Here is a 23,510-nt window from a genome sequence, read left to right on the forward strand (position 1 = left end):
CCTTGAAGATTTAAATTAAATACGCGGCCAAGCAGGGACCATGCGCACCCATGGCAGAGGAACTGCTGCTGCTGTCCAATTGCAATAAATAAGATAAATCGTTTCACCAGCTTGGACGTTGCCGATAACACTCACTCGGCTACTTAGAGGATAAGATATATTCTGGGTAAAAAAAAAAGGTACTTGAGAAGATAGACAGGATGGAACGAAAGTGTGGGACCCAGAGGGTTGCAAGGTCGGAGTCAGTTAAACAAAGGAGAGTCACGAATCGAAATATCACACAGTGATTAAGGGCTAATGATGGGTATCCAAGAAACGAATATCGATGCCCGCAAATTGGTTCCCAGAGAACTGATGCATGATCGTTCTCCGGGCCAGCATTCGGAGCAGTTGGCAAGGCCTGCTCAAAGATAGGGATGAAATGGTGAGACGAAGAGAAACACTGACCCACAGCAAAGGCCTGGGAGACGCAGAAGACCAAGTCGAAATTTTCGATTTGCCAAGCAAGTTGCAAGTGAAAATCGACGGGGGAAGCATGATTGAGCCACAAGGGAGCATAAAATGAGAAAAAATGAATGGGAACAGTAGGAATGGGTGAAATGTACCTCACGGGGTCGATGTCGCAACAAGGCAAGTAGATACTTGAAAATAAAAAGGGGGGGGGGGGGGGGGGGGGATAGAATATGTAACGAAGAAGATAAGGTGACAAACGTGAATGTCACAAACCAAACATGTGCAATGATACTACCGACACCTTGAGGAGGTAGGACACGGCTTTTTTTCAGTTGCTAGTGAACGCTTTGATCTCGAAAGAAGGCAGCACAGATTTCAGGCCTCAGTAGCAACTGATTTCTTCCGGTGGAAGAGACTGCGAGTGCGGGACTTGCTGCGATTTTTCTTGTCGGGTGTTGTACCAGATCGTTGACTGCGGCCACGACCGCGCGAATTGATGCTCGGGTTGTCGTCCGACATATACTTGTCCTTGTAAATCCTGGAAACACGAATAGTCAGCCAAAAACGTCCATTTCTCACAATGCATTTTAATGACGTACCAGCTATTCCCAACCATGTTGATTCCCTTTGCCTCCGCTTGGCGATAGAATTTCGCAGCCCTCTTCAGGTCCTTCTTACAGCCAATGCCTTCTGCGTAACAGAACCCGGCCTCCGCGAGCGCATCACCGTCGCCCCATTGACCCGCAATCTCGAAACAGCGTAAGGCCAAAGACTTGTCCTGTTCGATACCCCACCCGTTCAGATGACTCACGCCAAGTTCGTAGATACTGAGGGCGAATTGGGCTCGGTAAGCCTTCTGAAGTTCTCTCATGCGGACAGGTATCGACGGATTGGAGTCATCCATAAGCTCTAATCCGACGGAGTCGACAGCCTTGCGCAACCACCGTACACCTTCTTGCTGATTCGGCCGCATTCCCCAGCCATGGCGGCAGGCTAACGCATAGAGCAACATCCCCGTAGGATGATTCTGCTTGGCCGCTATGCGAAGGTGGTACGTAGATTCATTGAGGGATCCTTTCTCGTGGCATTCGATACCCTTGGTTACGTGCTCATCCGCTGTGATGGGCGCTGATGTAGTCTGCGTCCTGGCTGTCTGCGGGCGAATAGTGGACTCAGAGCCAGCAGAAGAAGTAGTATCGTTGGCATTGTCATTCCTGGCTGTTTCGGATTCCAACTGCGCGGGTGGTGCAGGTTCGCTCACTGGTGGCTCAGATGGTATGATTTCTGCCGTAGCAGACTCGGTGGATGTCCGCCTTGGAGGTGTTGTACGATCGCTGGGCGCAAGAGAAGTTGCCTGCGGTAGCGGCGGCTCAGGGGTCAAAAGCCTCCGAGACGAGCTGGGTGATTCCTGCATAGAGCGCGACTTGGAAACCACTGAATCTTTGCCTGATGGTGATGGGGACGGAGTACGACGAGATCGAGAGGACTCCGCAGGGGCCTGGCGATCGGGACTCTCAAACAGCGGTTCTTGCCATTCAAAGTGCGGAGTCTGCAGGCCTGAGAAGACAACCGAATCACGGCAGACGGCGCGTCCTCGAGGTAAAGCATACTTTGTATGAATGTAAGACGACACAGCTGATGAGGGATCCTCATGCGGATGTAACGCCAAATCGGATGGAGACGGCACCCTGATGGGGCTGGGCTTGTGTCCGCGGTTAATGGTGCTCTGTATGCCATCCGATGAGCACACCGGTCCGGGAGCCGAAAGACTCGTGCCAGACCGACTCAGTGGCCGAGAGAAATTATACGACGGGCGAGACAGACCCCCGTAGTTTGAGGTTTCCGAGCTTATGGATGGAGATCGAGGATGAGACCGAATTTGAACATTGGACATGGGCGAGTAAGGCATAGACATCGCACTGCTGGAGGACATTTTTCGTGGCTTCGAGAACGTCGAGCCGGCAGTCGAGCTGCTATAATCATCATCCGAGCTCTCAAATTGACCACCTCGGGAACCACTCGATGGCCGCGAGAGAGGAGAGGCTGACGGGGTCAATCCACGCGACGGAATGTTTAAATGAGAAGCTGAGTCGGTAGACGAGGTTCGAGATGGGGGCATCACAACCACCCCTGCCGGAGGCGTGCGGCTCTCCGAAGGAGCACAGGAGGGGGCAACGGAATAGAAGCGACGGGGTCCTTCGGGGGCACTGTATGCACTGATATTGTCCGGAGAATTGGAGCGGGGCAAGTCAAACACATCAGCAGTCGATTCCTTCCTCGGGGTGGCATCGTCATCTTCTGTTTCCTCCGGCATCTCGTGTTGTTCTTCCTGCGCCTCCGTTTCATCTGGTACTTCACTTGACAGGTGTGAGATGGCGCTGAGCCGCGGATGTTCGGACTGTGGGCGAAACTTAGGCTCCTCCACCTCGGGGTTCATCTTCTGCGTTGGCTGTCTCGACAATTCATTGCGCCTTCCCCCGCGAGCATCGCTAGTAGAAGCCGAGCGAAAATAGCCCGGTCGTGGCTGCGAAAGGGAGCGTGCCACGCTGGAGGGAGGTAATCGGCTCATGCGACGGTTCCTCCGAGCGGATTCCTCCAACTGGCGGGCTAGAAGGCGGCCTTGGGCGGCAAAGGCATCGAGCGGGGAGAGCGCGGGAGGAATTTCACCATCGTAATGCTCAATGCGCGGGGAGGGCGCCCCGCTGCGGAGGGTATCATGGGAGGGGGAGCGAATTTCACCAAATCTGGGCCGGGCGGCCATGGTCGTAGCCGATGTCCGTCCAGTTGCTGCGATCACAGAACCCAATTCATCCAAATGTCACCACAAGAGCTCGATTTCCAACTCGTGAGGCAATCAGGTCCATTAATTGAGGATCAATGGTTTGGGTATTTGGCAAACAATCGACCGACTCGCACAAGCGAAGTGAGAGCACAATCAAGCGTTAACTTCAGGGCGTGCGACAGGCGATCTTGGAATACGGTCGGTGTAGATGCGAGTTGGAAGTGCGCCGAGCGAAATTGCAGAGGACAACGGTGGACGGACGACAAAAGGAATGACAGCCCCGTGGGGTGGAACGAGGATTGCGGCAAGTGAGGGGAACTGGGCGCAAGTAGGCAATTTGAAGCGAATGAGCCTGGATTCAGGAGCCGAAGAACAGGACGAAGAACAGGAGACGGAGTAGACGAGGGGCGCGGTTGATTATCTGGCGGCGACGGCGATGGCGGCGACTGTGGTGAGAAACAACTGTTGGGTGTTGGAGACCTGTACCGTACTGGGCGAGAGAAGTGGGTGAGTAGTAACAAGGCCGTGATATGTACAGTACTGACAAGACGAAGCGATGCTAATGAAGCATCATGGGTGAGGGGAGGGGAGGGGAGGGGAATTAGATCGAGGAACAAACACAACACAGGATGTAAGTATGCAGAAAGAAGAAAAATAGAAAGATTGAGGAGAAAATAAGACAAAGAGAGAGAGGAAGAGAGAAAGAGACCAAGAAACTAACGACTGGGGGGAGAGCCGGTTACTTGTTACGCCCTGACGATCGCCAAACCAGAACCGGTGTTCTGGGCAGTCTCCACGCTTTTCTGCTGCTAACTGCGCTGCTGCTGCTGCTGCTGCTGCCGCCCGTAACGTCATTACAGCCTGCAGTGCTGCAGTTCTGCAGTCTGCAGGGGCCGGCCCCGTTTCAGGGGGAAATCAATTACTGTACAGACACTCATTCGCTGTAAAGTATTGCATGCTGAGCACTAAAGAAAAAGATGATGATGACAGCTTCTCCTCCTCCACCCCCCCTTCTCCTTCTCCTCCTCAGTTCTCACCCTTACGTTATGGGCTGGGCTGCTCACTGCTTGGCATTTGCATGGATCCAGCCAGCCAAAGAGGATTTTCCCAGATAGGCGATATTTGTGGGTTTTCTGATACTTATGTGACTTATAAACCAGCTGTCTTTCTACCCTGGAGGGGCACACGGCAGACAAACTTACAACTATTCAAATCAATCAAGAGATCGCATTGTCTCTATATCTCCTGGTGTATCCACGTCTCAATGCGACTGTCGCCATTCAGACGTATTGATTGATGTGCCGCTTTCTTCCAGGTTCCCCTCTAGCTCTTCATATCCTCCACCCGAATCAGTCAGGGGCCGCATCGATGGCTGTGGCATTATTGTTCGGTTTATTGAGGGCGCTCGGGGAAATCCCCAGCTTCTAGAAGCAATGGGTCGAACTTTCGCCCATCACGATTCACGAAACATCGGCCAGTGTCGCGCGGTCTTGTCACTACCTAGTCACTACGCACCGCTACTGGGTGATAGTCGGGTTCACCCTTGGGGAGGCGACTGCTCAGTGGAGTCCGAACCAGACTTTGAGTTACTCCATTGTACTATTTATAAGTCGATGTCCTCTCAATTCTATTTCCCCCCCCTCTCCTCCTGCCGTTTCTTCGTATTCCCCCGGTCGCAATGGCAGCTCGAGTTTATTTGACTTTAGATAGATGCGAGATGCGGAGAAGAGCTGCCATGGAGTGGCTGTTGGCGGTGCTTCATGTTTCTCTAGGACTGCGTTTCTGCTGCATGGTTCCCTGGACTAAATCACCACCACCACTACTCCGTACTCACTATTGACTTACTGAGCACCACTAATCGCTGGGCGCTGCAGGTCGGATGCCCAGTAAGGGACGCGCAGTGGGATTTCTATCCGACCAGTTAGGCACCCTCGTTGAATAATTTACAACTAAACTCTTCGCAGTGGCCCCTTTCAAGCAATAGATTCATAAAGTCAGCCATTGCTGGCAGGTGCACTGTCTAGTGTATGTATCTTTAGAATCTTTAGACTTAAATACTGGACGGGCAGCCTGAAGTTTGTTCTTCTCTTCTTTCTCCCCCTCCCCCTTTGTTTCAGAAGTTCACCCAACCGGACTTACAACTCTCACAACTCGGACTGTCAAGCATAAAAATTTTCCTTATGGAGATCATGGTTCGCTGTGCGGGATGAGTCAATAAAGCCTTCCAAGTGGCTCCAAGGCTTCAAGATCTCATTGCCTGATTAATCTATCGATACTGCAGTGTCTCCGGTCTAGATTGCTTTTTTCTGGTTTGGGGGGGGTTCGAAACCAGGCACAGTTGAACCGTGATTGGTTGTCCTTCGGCCGGAATTCAAGACGCCGGGGGAAAATCCAGATTGAGACAGCCCAGCATCCGCCAGTCACGGGTTCCATGAGTCCCGTCACATATGATGATGGGATGGATGAGAGTTGGAATTTCGCAGTGCTCACTATGACATTGCTTCTCTTGTTGCCATCAAGACCAACATCGATCGATTAACTTACAAGGTAGCTAATTCCTATGCATTATGCACTATGCACCAACAGGAGAATCCAACAGGGGAAAGGAGGTCACGGTAAGAGCTGCAGACATGAGACACAACAAGACCCCCTCAAACCCCGTTGTTCGTCTGTCCGTCTGAACGACAGCCGTTGGAATGCTGGAGGGCCGCCCGCCCGGAGGCACCATCAAGCAAATTCAATTGTCTGTCTCTGAGTCTCTGCCCTAAGCACCCACCATTGGAAAGTCTGCGCTAGGGTACTGTCTAGTTCCTAAGTACCAGTCCGCACCCGGTCAGTCACCGGAGTACCGTGATGAGTCGGGGCAGAAAGAGAAAATATATGAAGAGAGAGCGAGAGGAGGAAAAAAAAAAAAAAAAAAAAAAAGGAACGAAAAGGTAGCAGAGACCACGATAAGTAATAAGGTATGTAACACCGATCAGCTGGCCTTAGTTTAGTGGGAGGAGCAAACGCGGTTCTTCATCTCCAGCGGAGACAAAGACTCTCTCTCCCGTCCAATCAGCGCCGAACTCGGCCGTACTCCGCAGAAGCTTAGGCTTTAGCAGCACGAGGTTAATAAAGACATTCGAACAACTAAACTAAGGAAAGGAAAGGAAAGGAAAGGACTCCGACTCTCCACGCAATGGGAGCTCCTAATAAAATCTCTGCTATTTGGGCTATAGGCAGATAGTCAGTCGAGTCTTGCTGAAGTATCGTTCTTTTCCTGGCGCAAACACCTAACCTCAGGGTTCCCTACCTGCCTACCTACCTATACGTTTCTTTTCTTCACGACGCACTGTGGGGGAGAAAGAGGATCTACCGATCAGCTTCAATAAAGCCCTAATCCCAACAGACAGGCCAGCTGTACGCACGATCAGGAGAGTCATCATGTCCATCATGAACCGACTCCGGAACCCGTCGATCTACGACCTCCTGGGCGTCGACCCCGCGCTCGACCACAAGCACGTCTACGAGACATCGTGGCTGCTTCCCCCGCTGGCGCTGGCCTGCCTGCGCGGCCTGATCGCCCTCTACATCTTCACCACTATCTTCACCATCTGGGGCTGGTACGGCACGCACGGCGAGCGCTACGCGATCGGCGAGAGCTTCAGCTACTTCACCTGGCTGACCTACTGGGGCATCGGCTTCTACATGCTCACCGCCGCCATCCACACCACCTGCTACGCCTTGACGGGTCGCTCGGTGCTCTTCAACCGCGGGCCGCGCGCCCTGCGCGCCCTCCACGGGCTCTTCTACACCACCGTCACCACCTACCCTTTCCTCGTCACCGTCGTCTTCTGGGGGATCCTCTACTCCCCGCCGTGGTATACCACCGTCGAGCCTGCTTGGCAGAACGTAAGTTGATCCCCAAGACCTTGTGTAACAGAGTTTCGTTCTTCTTTGTTCCCAACCTGAACCCGAGAAAACGAACACGAGTGCATTGTTCTCGTCAGAAACTGATCCAATGATGTCGTAAAGATCTCCCAACACGGCCTCAACTCCCTCTATGCCCTGCTGGAGATTATCCTCGCCACCACTAACCCCCACCCCTTCCTCAGCTTGGCCGTCCTCATCTTCATCCTCCTGCTCTACGTCTCGTTGGCCTACCTCACCTATCATACCGAGGGCTTCTACACCTACAGTTTCCTCGACCCCGGCGCCCATGGCCAGCACAGCGGCAAGGTCACCGGCTACTGCTTTGCCATTCTCGCGGCAATCCTGGTGTTCTTTTTCCTGTCGTGGGGCGCCATCTGGTTGCGGCGCCGGTTGACGCATGGGAAGGTGAAGCGGTCGGTGCGCGATTCGGGGAAGGTGGTGGTAGAGGATGAGCAGCCGGAGGTGGTCGAGGTTTCTACTTTGCAGGTTTGAAACAGATCACAGCTGGGGTGGGATAGCTATGGGCAGGGGGCAAATGTAGGGGGAATCATATTGTAATGTTTAAAAGAAAGGGGAGCGATTGGTTTTCTATGACCAGAGAACTATGGTTTCTGTGGTTTCGGGTAACATTCATAGCTTCATTATAATGCATACTTGCGGGATATGATCTGATATGATGAGATGAGATGAGAATGGTATTAGATCCAAGAAAAAGCTCACAGCGATAGCCAAGGTGAGGATGGGTATTGGGGGAAAAGGTATCCCCCAATTTATAAATTTAGCGAGATTCACGGGATGTCGGCAGTTTATCAAAGCCGCTCCCAGCTGCTCGTCTCACTGCTACTCCCCGCGCTGGTCGAACTTTCCCGTGGCGACGATGAGGAAGTCGTCTGCTGCGGTTGAAAGTGGTGATGGAGCTGCTGCTGTTGCTGCTGCTGCGACGACGACCGCAATCCCAACATCCAACCCACCAATCCTGCGGGTATCCAGTCCCCGATTATGCTGTACGTCCTTGCGCCCCGACCGACATACATGACGGCCTTCTTGCTGCCGCGCCGGCCGAACACATTCTTGGCCGGCGCCTCCAACGCATCCTGCACAGCGTAATGCAGGGTGCGTGCAGAAGATCCTCGGATGAGACTCGGGCCTGCCGACGCGGCGGGCCGCGCCTCAATGCTATCCAAGTACTGCGATGCATACAGCGAGCGCTGCTGGACGCTCCAGCCCAGCACCTCCGTGCCGGCGATGTGGCCCTGCGGGGTCCGGTATGATGGTCCGAGGTCGATGTTGCCGAGCTTCAGCTCGACAACGTGGAGGTTCGAATTGGATGTCAACTCGCGGCGGAGGGAGGTGGCGAACCCGGACAGCGCGCGGATGGTCGCGACTTCCGGCCCGCTGAAGGGCGCGGAGAGAGACGAGGAGATTGTGGGGTAGGCGACAATGATGGTGCTGTGATTGTTGCGGACATGGAGGAGGGGGAGGAATAGTTGTGTGGTGAGGATAGGGGAGAGAAGGCGCGTGTTAATTGTGTCGATCCAGGTTGACGGCGGGATTGTCGCGACGGGGCCGCTGGTGTAGTTGGGCGAGGGGACTAGGATGAGCCCGCTCAGCTGGCAGGTGTGAGGCTGGAGGCCGGCGATGGGAGATTGTGGTTGGGTGATGAGAGTGTGGATTTCGCTGAGGGAGGGGTGGATTCCAGACGGGTTGGGGGATGTCTGTGGCCGTGATGGTTGCGTTAGTCAAGGGTGTTTGGAGACGGAATTGGAAGTAGTGTTTCGCTCTTACGGTGGAGAGGTCAAGCCAGAGGGACCGGATGTCTTCGCGACTTTCGCTTCGGATGATCTGTTCTTCGTCGCTGGACGAGACTGTAACATAGACGATGTATCCCCGACGCTCAAGATCAGATGCGATCGCTCGAGTCATCGGTTCGTGCGCCGATCCCGCGATAACTATTGCGACAAGTTAGATGTTTGCGCAGCTTTTCATTCAGGTTCTGGTCCCATGCATACCCACGATCTCCTTGCGGGCGCCATTCCCGGCCCTCCTTGCTCGCCGCCGTTTCCCATTAAACTTTTTGTTGCCATAATATAGGACGCAGGTGGTTCCAACGAAGGCGAGGATCGCCGCGCTCCATGCTCGGTTATGCAAAACCCAACCATGCACGCGATCAACCAAAGACTGTGATATGACCGGGTTTGGTCGGTACTTGGGTGAAGGGCGGACCGTAGGAGGCAGCCATGTCTGATTGGAGAGGGTATCACGAATTGCGTTTGCGGCGTGGTCGACTTGACGATCGATAGAATCGGCGACCTGATGAGAATATCGCCTTACGTCATGCGGTATCGATGCCAGCTGCGACAAGCAAGAAGAAAATCGTGTCAGTGCGCGGTAAATGTGCAGGCTAGAAGAGTAGAGCTCACATAGTCGAAAAAGAACTGGTCGTCACTGGTCATGGTGATGATGGTTTGCTGCACTCAAACGGGGCAGCCGTTGGATGGAGATGGGGGTGGGTGGTGGATAAAAAGATCGAGGAATAAACTGGATCCTCCAACTTATCGGCGGGCCGGTCACATGAGCGTCTTCGCCCTATGGATGGACCATCCCCGATCATTCCTGTATATGTATTCATCAAATATTGGCGTGTTGATGTGTCACTACCTTCGATACTTTGATTTCATCTTGAACTAATCACGTTCAGTCTGGATGACACACTCATGCTGCAAGTATAGCCTTATCGAAAGCCAGAAGTATATGTGTATATTTGGTACTATGTTCCAACCACAAACATGACGATTGTGCACGCCACTTCAGACGGAACTCAACGTACACAATTCTGCTGTGTTTCCTAATGTCAAAAGATACAAACTAGCCGTGGACCTATGGAGCATAGCTACCCCAGCAAGCGCTTCGGCGCCTTCTCGAACAACCGAATGGTATCCTCCAGCCGCTTCTCATACTCCGCCATCTCCTGGCTGTCCTGATCGTCGCCCGAGTCATTCTCCTGCTCATCTCCATCATCTTCTTCATCTTCTTGACCCAGGAGTTGCAACTCAACTCCATCTCTTCCTCCACCACGAACTGTGTTCACCGACATGATGTCTCGATATAGCCCCATCGACATTGGCAGCGTAACCCCGTCCACACCATTGCTACCCAATTTGATAAACTTGGCATCCAGCAACCGGAACTGAGCTGCCCAGACGTGCTCATCTTCAACCTCCATGGCAACCTCCCAAGATGTACCCTGGCCCAGCTTCACCGAGCCGCCCACAGGCACACTCGACAGTGCCCCAATGACCGCAGATGAGATGCCTACCGAGACTTGATTTGACTGGCTCCGTGACACAATCGTGCGGGTACTTTCCAGAAGATATAGACCGGTAAGAAACCAGATCTTCGGGCGGCGCGCGAATTTGAAGTTGAGAAGATAGGAACTGCGGGCTGCGGAGAGCCAAAGTTTGAGTTTCTGCTGTGCTTGTGGAGTATTGAGAACCGAAGTCATAAGGAAGGATTCCGGACTATGACCCATATGTGAGTCTGAGCAATTCATGAATCATCTGTATGGGCAGCAGATTGACATACTCTTTCAGAATAATCCGCCTCCCCTTCCTTGCGGTGACTATACGCTCGAGCTCCTTGTTATATGCTAGACGGAGATCAATTATATCGCCACCGCTGAGACCAAAACCAGGAGAAGTGCGAGAGGAACCACGAAAGACCACATTGGCGAAGTCACTTGCATAAGTATGTTCTTGCAAAGCCTCCTCACTGCGCAAATAGTTAGCTAACACTGTAAGGTGCTTAGGTTGACGTTGACTGCCTTACCTGAGCAGATCATGAGTATAGTGACGCGCTGCCAGTGGCTGCCAATACTTTTCCAGCACCAAGGAACCAAGGGTCAAAGCCTCTGGTTTCTCGCCCACTCCATAGAGATAGAAGGAAGAGTCGTCACTCGCTGCCATGATTTGTAAAATGGAGAAGCTTGACTCTGGAGGATAATGTCCAGTGCAGTACGGAGTGGCGTAAGATTTTCACAATTAGAGTTAATTGATAACAAGGTGTTTATGGGTCCAGTGGATATCTTAACATCTTCCTGACATGTCTTGACATGTCTTGACATGGCGGCCCGCGCGGGGCTCGATCAGTGCGGCTGAAATCCATCCCCATTCCTGCCAGATCGAGTAATTCCTGGCGAAGGCAGCCTAAGCAAACAATCTTAGCGAGTTCATCATCATTTTCAGACTCCCTCATCCCAGAGGGTTTCTGACTTCTCTTCTTGACATGCTTGACTGCTGAAAGCCTGCACGAAAACCACACTAGCAAACGCAACGGTCATGGACTTTGAACTCTTTCTCGACCTTTGCGGTCGATCACTTTTCGCCGAGGAATATCGCGGGGATTTGGATGCTGCTTGGGAGGCATTGCAGCAAGCCAAGCCAAGTGACCCCACTCCTGAGCCAGAGCCTTACGCAGAATACCTGCGATGCTTGTCCATTTACTCCATTCTGACAGGCAGGTTACGAGACGCCCAGGAAAGCTTGAACATTCTGTACAATCTTCTCGGCCAGCTACCTCCAGAATGGGGTCTGCGCTATACCAACTACACTCTACTATGCGATCACTATCGGCGCTATCCACCCTCGCTTCGCTTCTTCCACGAGAGAGGAAGACCTATCAATCTCAACACCCTCTGCGACATTATTGGACCAAATGCTATGATGGCCAAGTTTACAGAGAATTTCCAGCGACACTTCCCTTCGGGCAGTCCTCGTGATCAATTTCTCTGTCAAATACTAGGCGCGGTGCAATGGTTGCCGATGCAAACAAGGAACTTGGTGTCTACATATCATCCATTATTCCCAGGTCTTCCGTCGAAGCGCTCTGATACTTTGGACTGGCAAACAGTCATTCCGGAGAGCGCCAAGTTCTTGATCAACTACCGGGACCTGGCAGAATCTGGGGGTGCAACTACCATCGCCGAATATTTGTCGCGGGCAATAGTCGATTTACACATAGCCTGTCAACATCCAAACCAGGCAGCTGCTTTGATGGACCTATTTCGAGTGTACGAAGGCCGAGGAGACCAGGTGGGAATGGCCAACTGCAAGCTTATGGAAGGCGATGCTTTTTTGAGCCCTTCATTTGCAAGCCCAATCTCTCTCAATATGGTACTCGTAGAATCTTCATCAGCAGTCGGGGGGGATACCCTATGGGATCCCATTGATTTCGATCTCAAATTCGACTACACATCACAGGCGAGGGATTGCTACGCATCGGCGCTGAGTCTCTTTCAGAAGGGGAAGTGCAAGAGAGGTCAGGCCGCAACATTGCTTCGGCAGGCCTGCTGCTTACACAACGAACAACGTCATCTCCGCGGCGCGAATAAACAGAGCGTTGGCTTACTTGATGAGGCCGAGGAAAAGTTGCGCCAAGCACATGCTCTCTTTGCCAGAGACGAGGCCAATACTCGATTAGCTGATGCTCACCGAATTCTTCTCAGTATAACGAGAGGAGAGGTAAGCAAGACTAAAGCCATGGCGCAAGACATTGGAAAGTGGGGAGTCGAAGCCAGAAACGAACTGATGGCACATGGCCTCGGGCTCCTCATGATGCGCTTCGCTTACCATGAGTGGAATAGGTTTGGCAGATTAGATACTGCTCTTTCTGCCTGGGAGTGTGCATATGAGGTGTTTGATGCTATCAACGATGTGATTCCAAAATTTCAGACTCTGATGTCTCGGGCAGCGGCGTACCACGATATGTTCAACGACACAGCAGTAAAGATAGTGGCACCCAGGGCGCTCGCTATGATAGATTCTGTCAGTGACACATACGACAGAATCTTGAATGATGCACCCGATACGTCGTTGGGGATGGCTGACCGGAAGACCGTACTTGCGAGTAAGTTCAATACGCTTTGGACGTTTGAGACCAATATAAGCCAAATATTCCTTCGCCTAGAGGATTTCCAAGCCCTCGAAAACTGGCAGAAGAAGCTTTCTGGTTTTGTTGAGCAGGATGAAAGCTTTCAGCACTTTATCGCAACTATCGAGCAGAAAAATGGCTCTGGCCTATCACTCCCCGAATTCGGATACTCCCAGACTAGGCTAAGAGGGTTGTGGAAAGAAACAATGGCTCATCATGCAATCAGACTCAGGTATGCTTCGGCTGATATCAAGAGTCGTGAAGACCTTATGGAAGGAAACGTTGATAGAGCTAGAAAGACTCTTCGCCGCTTTGTGAGCGATGCTGAACAGATGGAGCTGGTTTACACGCGAGATTTGTACCGCATATTGGCTTGTGCTCACATCGGAGACCGAGCCAAAGCCCGGTCTATACTGGACGGCATCAGTGATAACATGCTCTTTGGAGGAAGCCTGGAAGAATATCTCCAGGGGAGGGCGCTTAAAACCACCTTCCCCGCTATAGCTGAGAATGCTCTGATGTTTACAATCCATGGAAACGACTTAGACAGGGCATTCAGGGTAGCCAATCTGATCACAAAAATAGTTCCGGATTTCTTCAGCTGGACCTTCGAGAATATCTACAATTACTCTTACCGACTCGGGAACTATGGCACAATTTTGCTCAATAATCATTGCCCTCAAAAAGCCTTTCGTCACTTACTCGAGGCACGTCAGCTCATTGAGCTCCGCCGTACACATACTACTGATGTTGATGCCAGGATTGGAAACTCAATGTCTAGGTGGACTTACGAAGTATTTTTGGATCTAGCACGCGCCTGTCTTCGTTGCCAGGAGGCCGGTGTTCCGCTGGCCGTGTTGACTCAGTATAAGCATGGACATCCTGGAAGTATCTCCTGGCCAGAACATGCATTGCTTTTCCTAGAAGAAAGCAGAGCTCGTGTTGTACTAGACTCATTACAAGTTGGATCGGGTGACGAAGGAGAGTCTGACAAAAGAATGGCTTTACTTTCGGAAGCCATATATAAGCAACGAGCCCTCAGAGTGCTGCTCGCTCTAGACCGCCCCAGCTCCGAGCAAGAAGAAGAACTCTCTCAGCTTCAGAAAGAGATTGGTGAATTGGAAGGCAGCGGGAGTTCTTCAGCTACTACTGGGTTTATTGCTGCAGCGAGCTCTACAGTTGAGCCCCAGTTACTTTATCAAAATATTAACGATGATGCAGTAGTGATAGAGGCCACCTTTGGGGGTCAAGGCTTTGTGGCATTTGCGATTACCAGGAACGGAATTCAGAAAGTTCACCACGGAGCTGCGCGCTCTGTTGACATGCAGATGCCTGCCATGCGGTTTATGCAGATTCTCAGAGAAATGACCGGGTATCGAGGGGAGGAGGAAGACACCCGCAAGCGGGTTCTCAACGAGTTGTCCGCAGAGATATCCTCAGTATTGTTGACGCCGTTTGCAGGCACGATCAAACTGAAGTCGCATGTCATCTTTTCCGTGTCTGAGCCTTTCACAGCATTTCCTTTCTCTGCCCTTCTCTTCGATGGCAAACCATTGATTGTACATGCATCGGTATCACAAATCCCCAGTCTGACAGTTTTGTACTATGTCTCTCAGCGGCAGTCGGCGTCGCGATTATCGGAACCAACAGTAACGGTGTTTGCGAAGTCGCCTGTCGAATCCTCGTCCGCAGAAACAAGAGCCGGAAATGAGGATGATCTGCACATGGCAGGTATCGAGGCAGTAAACATCGCCCGGATATTCTCCACCTGGCCAATTGAAGCGTCGCGTCTCTCACGAAAGAACTTTCGCGAATATATCAGGGGTATATCGTCCGTCCTACACATCGGAACTCACGGCAAGGTGGATTTCAAGAATCCTCTTATGTCGTCGATCTCGATCGGAGAGGACTTCCGGGTTCTGGATCTATCCGAGATCGAAAGCAAGGCAGATCTCATAGTCTTCGCGGCATGTTTGAGTGGACTCGGAAAAGCAACCATTGGCAGTGAGGTTTTGGCCTTCTCTCACGTCGTGCTTGGCACCGGATGTCAAGCCTTCATGGGTACACTGTGGGAAGTCAGCGACTTTGCATCCATGCTGATGATGACAATCTTTTATCGGAACCTCAAAGAAAAGAAGCATTTCTCACTGGCGGATGCATTGAGGGATGCTCAGACTGAGCTTCTCCACTTTGACAGTTGGAAGGCGAGCCAATTTGTGGATAATCTACTGGAATCATGGACCTCGGAAACAACTAACGACGGAGGTCCTCGTCCTGATGAGTTCGTGCCGGATGCAGAGTGGCTGCTTCAGATGTCCAAGATGATATTGGATCAACTGGACTGGACGAGTCCGTTTTACTGGGCACCATTCATGCTGATGGGCAGTGGCGGACATCGCCTGTCTCATCTGGAGGTTTAGTGACAGCGTTGATTCTACTGTTGAAATTTATCGTATCTCTGCTATAGGTGTAGTGGGTGGATTTAATGATACCGATGATTTTGTAAGTTGAGTTCCCAAAGTATGGCATGCCAAAGAGTTATGAAAGCAGTTCCTGGCTCGTGGAGGAAAAATGAGAGTTGCCCCGAAGGACCGCTACGAGGCAGGGGCACATATTTTTCTATTATAGAAAAAGATACTATCACAATGAACATAATGAATTACCGAGGCAGCCATAGCAAGAAAGGGTAAGATGGAGCTCATTAAACTTGCAAAGCATGCATTGTCTGACCATCCGGTGCAAGTTTGTTCCAGACCGGTTCAGCGACTATGGTAATAAGCCAAGGTAGTCAACCAGATAACGCTTCGCTCTGAACATCTCAGAACCGCGCTCTCCAAACACCGCCCAGATTATTCTCAATACTGAATCCCCTTCACCAATCTTCATAAGCTTCCCCAACCTTTGCAACCCGCTGAAATGTCCTCCCATCTTGTTCATCACGAGCTTCACTCTTCATCGCCCGCAGCAGCACCAGCAGCAGGCGCCTTATCCTCCTCCTCGTCCTTGCCAGCCTTGGCACTCTTAGCAGCCTTCTTGCGTTTCTTGTTAGGAGTCGCCGGTCCGGCTTCGGTGTCAGCTCGCTTCTGCTGGCCTTTCTGGAAGCCGACTCCACTTCCGCTCTTGCGGTATTTCTCCAGGTGTCTTTCGATCGCCTTGGGAGTGGGCTTGTCATCTCCGGCTGTGGATTTGGATTGATTAGCTTCCGAAATCGTGGTATATTGGACATTTATGTAGTAGATCTGGAGGGTTTAGTGGTGAGTTTGACTTACGCCATGCCTGAGCGACTTTGTCCAGGTCGAGGGTGATGGTTTGGGTCTCGAAGATGAGCTTCCAGAGCTGGGAAGCAGAAGGAGAGTCACTGTTAGTATACACCAGAACTGGGAGGGAAGGAGAGATAGGAGGGGAAAGACTGTACAATCTGTTCGTTTTCGTCGGTCCAACGCATCTTGGCGGTTGGCAACTGGCGATTGTCTCGGGTGGAGATGCTGTGGAGTTGTGATCTAGTCCGAAGAGTGTGTTCGATGATATGGGTTACGTAGAGTAGGGGCTTGTAGCTTGTTGAGGGATGACTGGGAGGAGGAGAGATGGGATCAGTGGGTGTCTCAAGGATAAGAGGAGAGAAATTAAGTAGACAAGAGTTTAGTGTGAATGTAGCTTACTAGTTCCACCATAGCAATGCATTCACTAAGGGTTGGAAGACAAAGTGCCGGGGACGTAACACGAATAGAGAGGACTCATGCTGTTTGCGCTGGTCTTCACACGCAGTATCTGTCTCCTTGTGAAGCTGCTGAATTGTCTCTAATGAAGATTTGCTTTGGGGTTGCATATCAAGATCCTTCGTCGAATTGATGACCACAAAAATTATATTCCAGCACAAGCTTCATGGCATCCTTTCTCTAAACTAAGCTCACTATGGCTGTCTTCCTGGTAAACGTATATTTTTTCCATGACTAGGAGGAGATTATCATGGGACTGCCACAGATGAAGAGGGTTGCAGATCTATACAGTGAATGCACGTGACATAGTAGAAAGCCTGAGTGCCTGAGGTCGCCTGGCGATTAGCAATCCGGGCTGCCAGTCCCTTCCATCCATGCATTGTTGAAACACCTTTCTTTCTGCCTACTAACTTTAGTACTCACTATCTTTCTTCAATGTGATTTGATTTATGGCCGGAGTATCTCACTTCTTCCCTTCATTTACCTCTGGGCATCCTTGTGTCCCTATTTTCTAGCAGCTTTAGGCCTCTCTTTTGGTGATCGGTTCTTAAATGTGAATTTCCTGGGTGGCGGAAGTAGTAGCTTGCACCTGCAATAGGTTCCTCGCACATAAATACTTCATACCGTCTTAATATTCTCATCACATAACTTTCACTCGATCATCTGCTTTCTTCCCAGAGTTATCTCGGCTTAGCACTACAGCGCGGATACATTTCAGCTACCTGACTGTCAAGCACATTTGCCACCATGCACGAACTAGATCCGCTCATCTCTGAATACCGCCATGACAAGAGGCGTCCCCGGGCTGACGAAGCACTCCTCATGCTTCAGAAGGTAGCTTCCATAGTCAAGCCTATTATGCGCCGACGACAATGGAAGGTCGGGTTACTGACCGAGTTGAATCCGCAAGATCGACATCTTCTTGGTCTTAATTACAACCATGGCCAAAAGATCTGCTTACGACTTCGTCGTGCTGGGGACGACCGTCAGTTCCTACCCATGGATTCTATTGTAGATACTATGCTTCATGAGTAAGTGAAGCCCCCTCTCTCATTGAATCTCCCAATGCAAAATCCAGTCGCTAACTTATATTGCAGACTCTGTCATATTGTGCATGGACCACATAATCAGAAATTCCATGCCCTATGGAACCAGCTCCGGGACGAGCACCTGGAGCTCACTATGAAGGGTTATACAGGCGAAGGCTTCCTTTCCAAGGGTCATCGCTTAGGAGGTCGCTACATGCCCGTGGAAGAAGCTCGTCGACGGGCCCGAGCCGCCGCCGAGCAGAGACGGTCTCTCTCCGCCGGGTCGGGACAGCGACTCGGCGGCGCATCCATCGCACGTGGTACAGACATGCGCCAAGTCATTGCAGCTGCTGCACAGCGACGCAGCGAAGTGATGAAGGGCTGTGCCTCGGGCGCCGACAATAGCGCCGAGCTGGCAGAGGAGGCGTCCAGAAATGGCTTCCGAACCAAGGCAGAAGAGGACGATGCGAATGAGCGAGCGATCATGGAGGCGGTCATCGATCTCATTGAGCAGGAGGAGCGCGAGAAGTATGGACCTTCGTATATCCCTCCAAGTCAGGAGAATCCTGCCGGTCCTCGTTCTACACTATCCCCGCCTCCGACTGCAGATGGCAGCAGGCCGGACGCATCGTCGCATCAGCAGAACCCGGAGAATCTGATATCAGACGATGGGTCGTACAACCAGCCGTGGTCGTGTCCGACCTGCACGCTCGAGAACCCTGCTGAGTTTCTTTGCTGTGATGCCTGCGCCTCGGAGCGGCCGCGGCCTTCGACGAACCGATCCGTATCTGAACCTATCATAACCAGTCCGGCCAATGTAACAGACAAGAGTAAGAGCAAGAGCAAGAGCAAGAAGCGGCCAATCGGCCAGTCCCCGTCGTCCCCTTCGCAAGGTACTTCCAAGAGCAAGGGCCGTGTCAAAACACCCTCGTCCACGGAGCCAGAACAGGCGAATAAGCGGCGATTGGGGCGGACGTGTCGGGCTTGCGGCTCATTCATGGAAATTGAATGGGCGTTTTGCTCCAGCTGCGGAACAGCAAAGCAGGAGTCCTAATTTTGGCAATCCCTTCGGGGTTTCATCACTTAGCATAGGCGTTGGTGTCACAAATTTCGCTTCGAGAGAGATACCATGACTAGCAATATTTTCCATCGAGACTCGGGGAAAGATAATTTCAACCTCTATAAATTTCCTACGAATGTCGAAAGAGAAGATCCATCTCATGACAAATGTTGCTCGTAACTGATCACCTCTTGACTGAGCAGAGTTACTGTCCTCCAAAAGCATGCGTAGCTCTCAACCTAACAACAAGGACAACCACAACCCTACTTCCCGGCTCTCGCGGTAACTGACAGATTTTGAGTTAGCACAAAATACTATTTCCAATCACCGAACCTTGAATTCGAACACATGCAGGTTTATAAGTACTAAGCTGTTGACTTGTTACCCAAATCAGTAACTCATAGTTAGTAAGTTTAGTTAAGTTAACTAACTAACTATCCACCATCCAGCTGACTAACTACTGACTAAGCGGGCTCCCACCTCCCCACTCCCGGCCCAACCATTCCGCCGAGCAAACCCAGCGAATAATTTCTTCCTCCCAATAATTTTCCCATTTCCTTTTTCCTTTCCAGCTTCCCCCACGCAACCACAAAAGCTGCACCTGGCAGCTGCAGCGTCTGACCATTTATGCTTTGGTCACAGAACACCACACAGCCAGCCCATTCTCCCACACACACACACACACACCACCTTACACAAACTAATCCAACTAATCAGGTATGCCATTTACCCCCTCCACTCCCCATCCCCTACATCTCTTCGCACCCGAGAATCAAAACCAAGCAAATCTGCCCAAAACCCAAACCCCAAAACATGCCCGAGGATTGGGGCCAAGCTACAGAACAACCTATATGATGAGAGCTTTGCAATCAAGAACCGGTATATTAGGAAGAGCCGGAAGAGGTATGACAGGAAGCCAACGTTGTTTCACTGTCGTCGATGCTTATAATGGTTCTGCTGAGTGGTTGTTTCTGCGGCTTTGCTTCTTCTCCTCGGTCATTGTTTGATGGTTCGTGTGGGTGAGCCCGGATTGGAGGGTTTCCTCGGTTCTTGATTTCTTTTTTTGCTTCGCTTGGATTGTTGGGGTTGTGCGCATTTTTTTCCCGACCTGATCTGGGCCTGGATTGTTGTACGCTTGATGAGTGCGTGATTGTTGTGTCTGTTGCATTGCTGACCGACTACTCAGATTAGGTTCTTTAATTGATGAAAACTGCTGGGCTGTAGAGTGCTGGGCTATATCATGATTAGTTAGATACAGACAAAGAAATCAAGACAATATGTTCGCAATGCGTTTCTTTCCATGAATCTTGCTTAAATTGATCGTATCAACTTTACATGGAGTCTAAGTCGAACCTATCATAACCTTCCGGATATAGAACTTTTCATGCTTAACCAAAAAGAGAGGACCCATCAACAAGTCTGAAACGCCAAACACATGCACGTGTACAGATAGTAAAAACAAATCAACTTGAACAGAACGTGCTCAAGCAATGCTGATGAACTGCCGCTTCTTGCCCGTACCGGTCATGCCCTCCTTTTCCTCGTAGGCGGCCTCGTCAATGTAGTCCTTCGTGCTCGACTCTTGGATCTGTTGGCCAACGAACTGCAGCGCGGACATGTTGAAACCCATCTCGTCCTTCTGGCGGGCCAGCACCCGACGCAGACTGGCGCGGATGCCGTCGAGCATCGGCCGCATCATCTTGCTCGCGACAATCTGGCGATGGTGCGTCTTGAGAATGAAGAAGAGGACACGGCAGGTGAGAGGAACATTCCATTCACGACCGGCCCAGATGTTCAGGAACGTGAACAAAGCCGGGATTTTCGAGAAGGGCAGAACCAGCAGGGCATCCTGAAGAGCAGCAGCGGGGATCTTCTGGACAACGTTCAGCAAATGCCTTTCGGCAGAAACGTCTCCCAATGCCATGTACAAGGGATTGCGCTTCGGAGGAGCTGCGTTGGGCTGCTTCGCCTTGATAGCACGCCACTCGCGCACAACCTCCAGATCCTCCATTCCCAGATCCAGGGCTTCGATGACCTTCTCTCCGGCCATGAGCGTGGCAGACGTCTGCTTGCCAGCATCGACGGCTTCAGCCTTCTCTCCGTCTTCTCCATCCTCCTGCTCGAGGGAGGCCGTGAGGGAGTTGTCGTACATCTCTTCGAGCTCCTTCTCCCGCTCTTCTTCCAAGAAAAGTTGCTCGTCGGTCTGCTCCCAGGTGCGGATACTCTTGTCATGACTGGCAGTGACAATGAACTCTCCGGAGTGACTGATAGCTAGCGCCCAGATCTCGCCGTGGTGCCCAGCCAGCTTTTGAATATGTTCAAATTTGTCACCGTCCCAGTACTTGATCAAACGATCCTTGCTAGCACTGAAGAAGTTGTGGCCATTCCCTTCTTTGTTGTTCGGAACGAAAGCAACGGCCATAACACTGTCTTCGTGTGCCAAGAATGACTTGTGACAATCACCGAAATCGAGACCCCAGACACGTGCCGTCTTATCAGCTGAGCATGTAACAATCAACTTGCTGTCCCACGAGATGTCCATGCTAAGGACCGGGAGTTTATGGCCGTATAGGTTGAGGAACAGTTTAAGCGAATCGACGAAGAACACCTTGACGGTATTGTCCAAGAGGGCCACAGCAAGCAGCCGGGCATCAGGGGAAAAGCGAACGTTGAGAATGTCATCAGAGACCTTCAGAGTCCTTGTGTGCACCAGCTTGAGTCGCGGCGTAGTTCTCTTAGTTCCAGGAATCTCTTCTTGAACAACCTGGAAGCTCCAGAATTTGGCAGACTTGTCGGCACTGCCACTAACTAGGGACTTGCCATCCGGGTGAACCTGCAGCGACCATACCGGTCCGTCGTGGGCCTTTATCGTATCGAGAAGAGTCGAGGAGGCGATATCGAAGACCTCGAGCTGACCGTCTTTATTTCCGACAACAACAATCTTATCTCCGGGGAGAAAGGCCGAGCAGAGAGCATATCCACATTCAAGAGTACGCAAACAGCTTTGGGTGCGGACGTTCCAAATCTTAAGGCTGCCGTTGGACGCAGACGCTAGCATTCGATCATCAGAGCTCAATGCCACGGATCTGATATCGGTGCGGTGACCGGGAATATCGACTGCCAAGTTCCGAGTGTACTCCGACTCGTCCTCGTCTTTGTTCTTCTTGTTGGCGGTCACGACGCTGTAGGCCTCAATCTGATTGTTCGTGGTAGCGGCCAGCAGGTGGAGCTTGCCGCTAGATTTAGCCCTGATCCAGTCGAAGGACCGAACCTTGCCCCCGGTTCGAACAATAGTATGGGGTACGAAGACTTCAGAAACCGGTGCAGACGCGGCGTCGTCGTCCGGCGTTTTATTGTCAGTCTCGGCGACGGCTCCTTCCTTGTCTGCAGCACGCTGCGCATCCTTCTCCTTTCTTCTCTTGCGCTTCCTTGCCAGGCTCTTCTGCACTTCGACCTGCGAGCGAATCCGCCAAATCTCAACTGCCTTCTCCGAACCATGGATGCCGATATAGTCCGACCGGGGGTGGAAGCTGATTCCGATCGTGCGATCTTTGCCGGTGCGGTAGAGTGTTCCTCTGTCCGTCAGAATCTTCTGACCTTCAGATCCGAATTTCTCCTTGGAAATTTCGATCATAGCACTCTCATCGATAGACCAAACCTTGAGTTCTCCGTCATTACCAGCGGTGATGCAACCACTCTCGTCAGGGGAAAGCCCCAAACTCCAGCATTCACCATTCGATTGAGCCACATGGGTCTCAATACAGTGCTGCGAAGCCAAATCCCAGACTTTGATGAGCGCATCCTTTCCCGTCGACAGCAAAAATCCCGCATGATCACTGAGGCCGGCAGCATTGAGCAATTCGGTGGATGGTGTAAGGAAATTCAAGGAGGTGACTTGGTCGGTATGCCCACGCATCTTGAAAAGTCCAACTTCTGCAATCAAGTCCCACAGGATGATGTCCGTGTCTTTCGAACCACTCGCCAGACGAACTCCGGCGTTATCGAAGGCGAGTTGGGTAATGGCGGACTTGTGGCCATTGAAAGAGATGATGACGGATTCGGTCCGCGAATCCCAGAGGCGGATGCTTCCATCTTCATAACTGAGACGTACGAAGTAAGTACAAGTATTAGAATAGGGTCATCGGTCATCCAAGAATCACGATGGAGACTTACCCCACCGCAAAAATATCCTCGTCCGTCTTGCTATGCGTGATCACTGTAACCTGTGCTTTACAGGCCGAGTCTCGCCATCTACCTAGCAATTCTCCCTTCTTGACATCCCAGCAAAGGACTTCTTCACTTGCGCCCGCGATGGCTCTCCCGGAGCCAGTCCGACGCGCAGTACCCAGGCTATCCTCATCGCGGGCCCAGATCGCATTGGACGAGCCGGATGCGATGAGCCCGAAAGTCTTCGAATGCTCGAACTTTCTGTCCAGGTCAGCAGTCAGATGATGCTCTATGAATATGGCATGGTCGGAGAGCGTGAGACTCACAAATATGACTTCACCATCGTTGGGTGCGTGCCTCTGGAAAAATTTTGGAGCTCGGAGAATGAATGCTATCGATAGGCGCAAATGGCGGCCGCAACTACGGAGAGCGACAGCGACCACTCGGAGCCTCCCCACCGCCTG

At 51.6% G+C, this 23,510-nt stretch overlaps 9 protein-coding genes across 9 annotated transcripts; 3 read left to right on the forward strand and 6 right to left on the reverse strand.

The window, feature by feature from the left end:
- Nucleotides 1–693: 693 nt before the first annotated feature.
- On the reverse strand, nt 694–3,328 carry BO72DRAFT_189818 (uncharacterized protein). Its single transcript, XM_040939528.1, has 2 exons — nt 1,053–3,328; nt 694–991 (listed from the first exon to the last, which is right to left on the reverse strand). The coding sequence occupies exons 1-2, from the start codon at nt 3,212–3,214 to the stop codon at nt 829–831; spliced, it is 2,325 nt and encodes a 774-aa protein (XP_040798834.1). The 5' UTR covers nt 3,215–3,328; the 3' UTR covers nt 694–828.
- Nucleotides 3,329–3,676: 348 nt separating this feature from the next.
- BO72DRAFT_189828 (uncharacterized protein) lies at nt 3,677–4,239 on the reverse strand. The gene has a single exon (XM_040939529.1). It carries the CDS (start codon nt 4,088–4,090, stop codon nt 3,806–3,808), a length of 285 nt encoding a protein of 94 aa, XP_040798835.1. The 5' UTR covers nt 4,091–4,239; the 3' UTR covers nt 3,677–3,805.
- Nucleotides 4,240–6,164: 1,925 nt separating this feature from the next.
- BO72DRAFT_529786 (uncharacterized protein) lies at nt 6,165–7,770 on the forward strand. The gene is made up of 2 exons (XM_040950260.1): nt 6,165–7,129; nt 7,253–7,770. Exons 1-2 carry the CDS (start codon nt 6,662–6,664, stop codon nt 7,640–7,642), a joined length of 858 nt encoding a protein of 285 aa, XP_040798836.1. The 5' UTR covers nt 6,165–6,661; the 3' UTR covers nt 7,643–7,770.
- On the reverse strand, nt 7,771–9,660 carry BO72DRAFT_450276 (DUF1776 domain-containing protein). The gene is made up of 4 exons (XM_040945216.1): nt 9,571–9,660; nt 9,160–9,502; nt 8,936–9,099; nt 7,771–8,865 (listed from the first exon to the last, which is right to left on the reverse strand). The coding sequence occupies exons 1-4, from the start codon at nt 9,601–9,603 to the stop codon at nt 7,960–7,962; spliced, it is 1,446 nt and encodes a 481-aa protein (XP_040798837.1). The 5' UTR covers nt 9,604–9,660; the 3' UTR covers nt 7,771–7,959.
- A 231-nt stretch (nt 9,661–9,891) lies between these two features.
- BO72DRAFT_409345 (uncharacterized protein) lies at nt 9,892–11,244 on the reverse strand. The gene is made up of 3 exons (XM_040942400.1): nt 10,976–11,244; nt 10,733–10,918; nt 9,892–10,668 (listed from the first exon to the last, which is right to left on the reverse strand). Exons 1-3 carry the CDS (start codon nt 11,110–11,112, stop codon nt 10,041–10,043), a joined length of 951 nt encoding a protein of 316 aa, XP_040798838.1. The 5' UTR covers nt 11,113–11,244; the 3' UTR covers nt 9,892–10,040.
- Nucleotides 11,245–11,931: 687 nt separating this feature from the next.
- On the forward strand, nt 11,932–15,649 carry BO72DRAFT_409348 (CHAT domain-containing protein). The gene has a single exon (XM_040942401.1). The coding sequence runs from the start codon at nt 11,968–11,970 to the stop codon at nt 15,493–15,495; it is 3,528 nt and encodes a 1,175-aa protein (XP_040798839.1). The 5' UTR covers nt 11,932–11,967; the 3' UTR covers nt 15,496–15,649.
- A 251-nt stretch (nt 15,650–15,900) lies between these two features.
- Nucleotides 15,901–16,520, reverse strand: BO72DRAFT_529790 (uncharacterized protein; the record flags this gene model as incomplete). Its single annotated transcript, XM_040950261.1, has 3 exons — nt 15,901–16,253; nt 16,345–16,411; nt 16,491–16,520. 3 exons carry the CDS (start codon nt 16,518–16,520, stop codon nt 16,021–16,023), a joined length of 330 nt encoding a protein of 109 aa, XP_040798840.1. The 3' UTR covers nt 15,901–16,020.
- Nucleotides 16,521–17,182: 662 nt separating this feature from the next.
- BO72DRAFT_409350 (metalloendopeptidase WSS1) lies at nt 17,183–19,246 on the forward strand. Its single transcript, XM_040942402.1, has 2 exons — nt 17,183–17,822; nt 17,889–19,246. Exons 1-2 carry the CDS (start codon nt 17,539–17,541, stop codon nt 18,871–18,873), a joined length of 1,269 nt encoding a protein of 422 aa, XP_040798841.1. The 5' UTR covers nt 17,183–17,538; the 3' UTR covers nt 18,874–19,246.
- A 939-nt stretch (nt 19,247–20,185) lies between these two features.
- BO72DRAFT_434263 (snoRNA-binding rRNA-processing protein DIP2) lies at nt 20,186–23,400 on the reverse strand. Its single transcript, XM_040943233.1, has 3 exons — nt 23,373–23,400; nt 23,053–23,307; nt 20,186–22,979 (listed from the first exon to the last, which is right to left on the reverse strand). Exons 1-3 carry the CDS (start codon nt 23,387–23,389, stop codon nt 20,363–20,365), a joined length of 2,889 nt encoding a protein of 962 aa, XP_040798842.1. The 5' UTR covers nt 23,390–23,400; the 3' UTR covers nt 20,186–20,362.
- Nucleotides 23,401–23,510: the final 110 nt, after the last annotated feature.

Source organism: Aspergillus fijiensis, assembly GCF_003184825.1.
Source record: "Aspergillus fijiensis CBS 313.89 unplaced genomic scaffold BO72scaffold_44, whole genome shotgun sequence".
Lineage (NCBI taxonomy): Eukaryota > Fungi > Ascomycota > Eurotiomycetes > Eurotiales > Aspergillaceae > Aspergillus > Aspergillus fijiensis.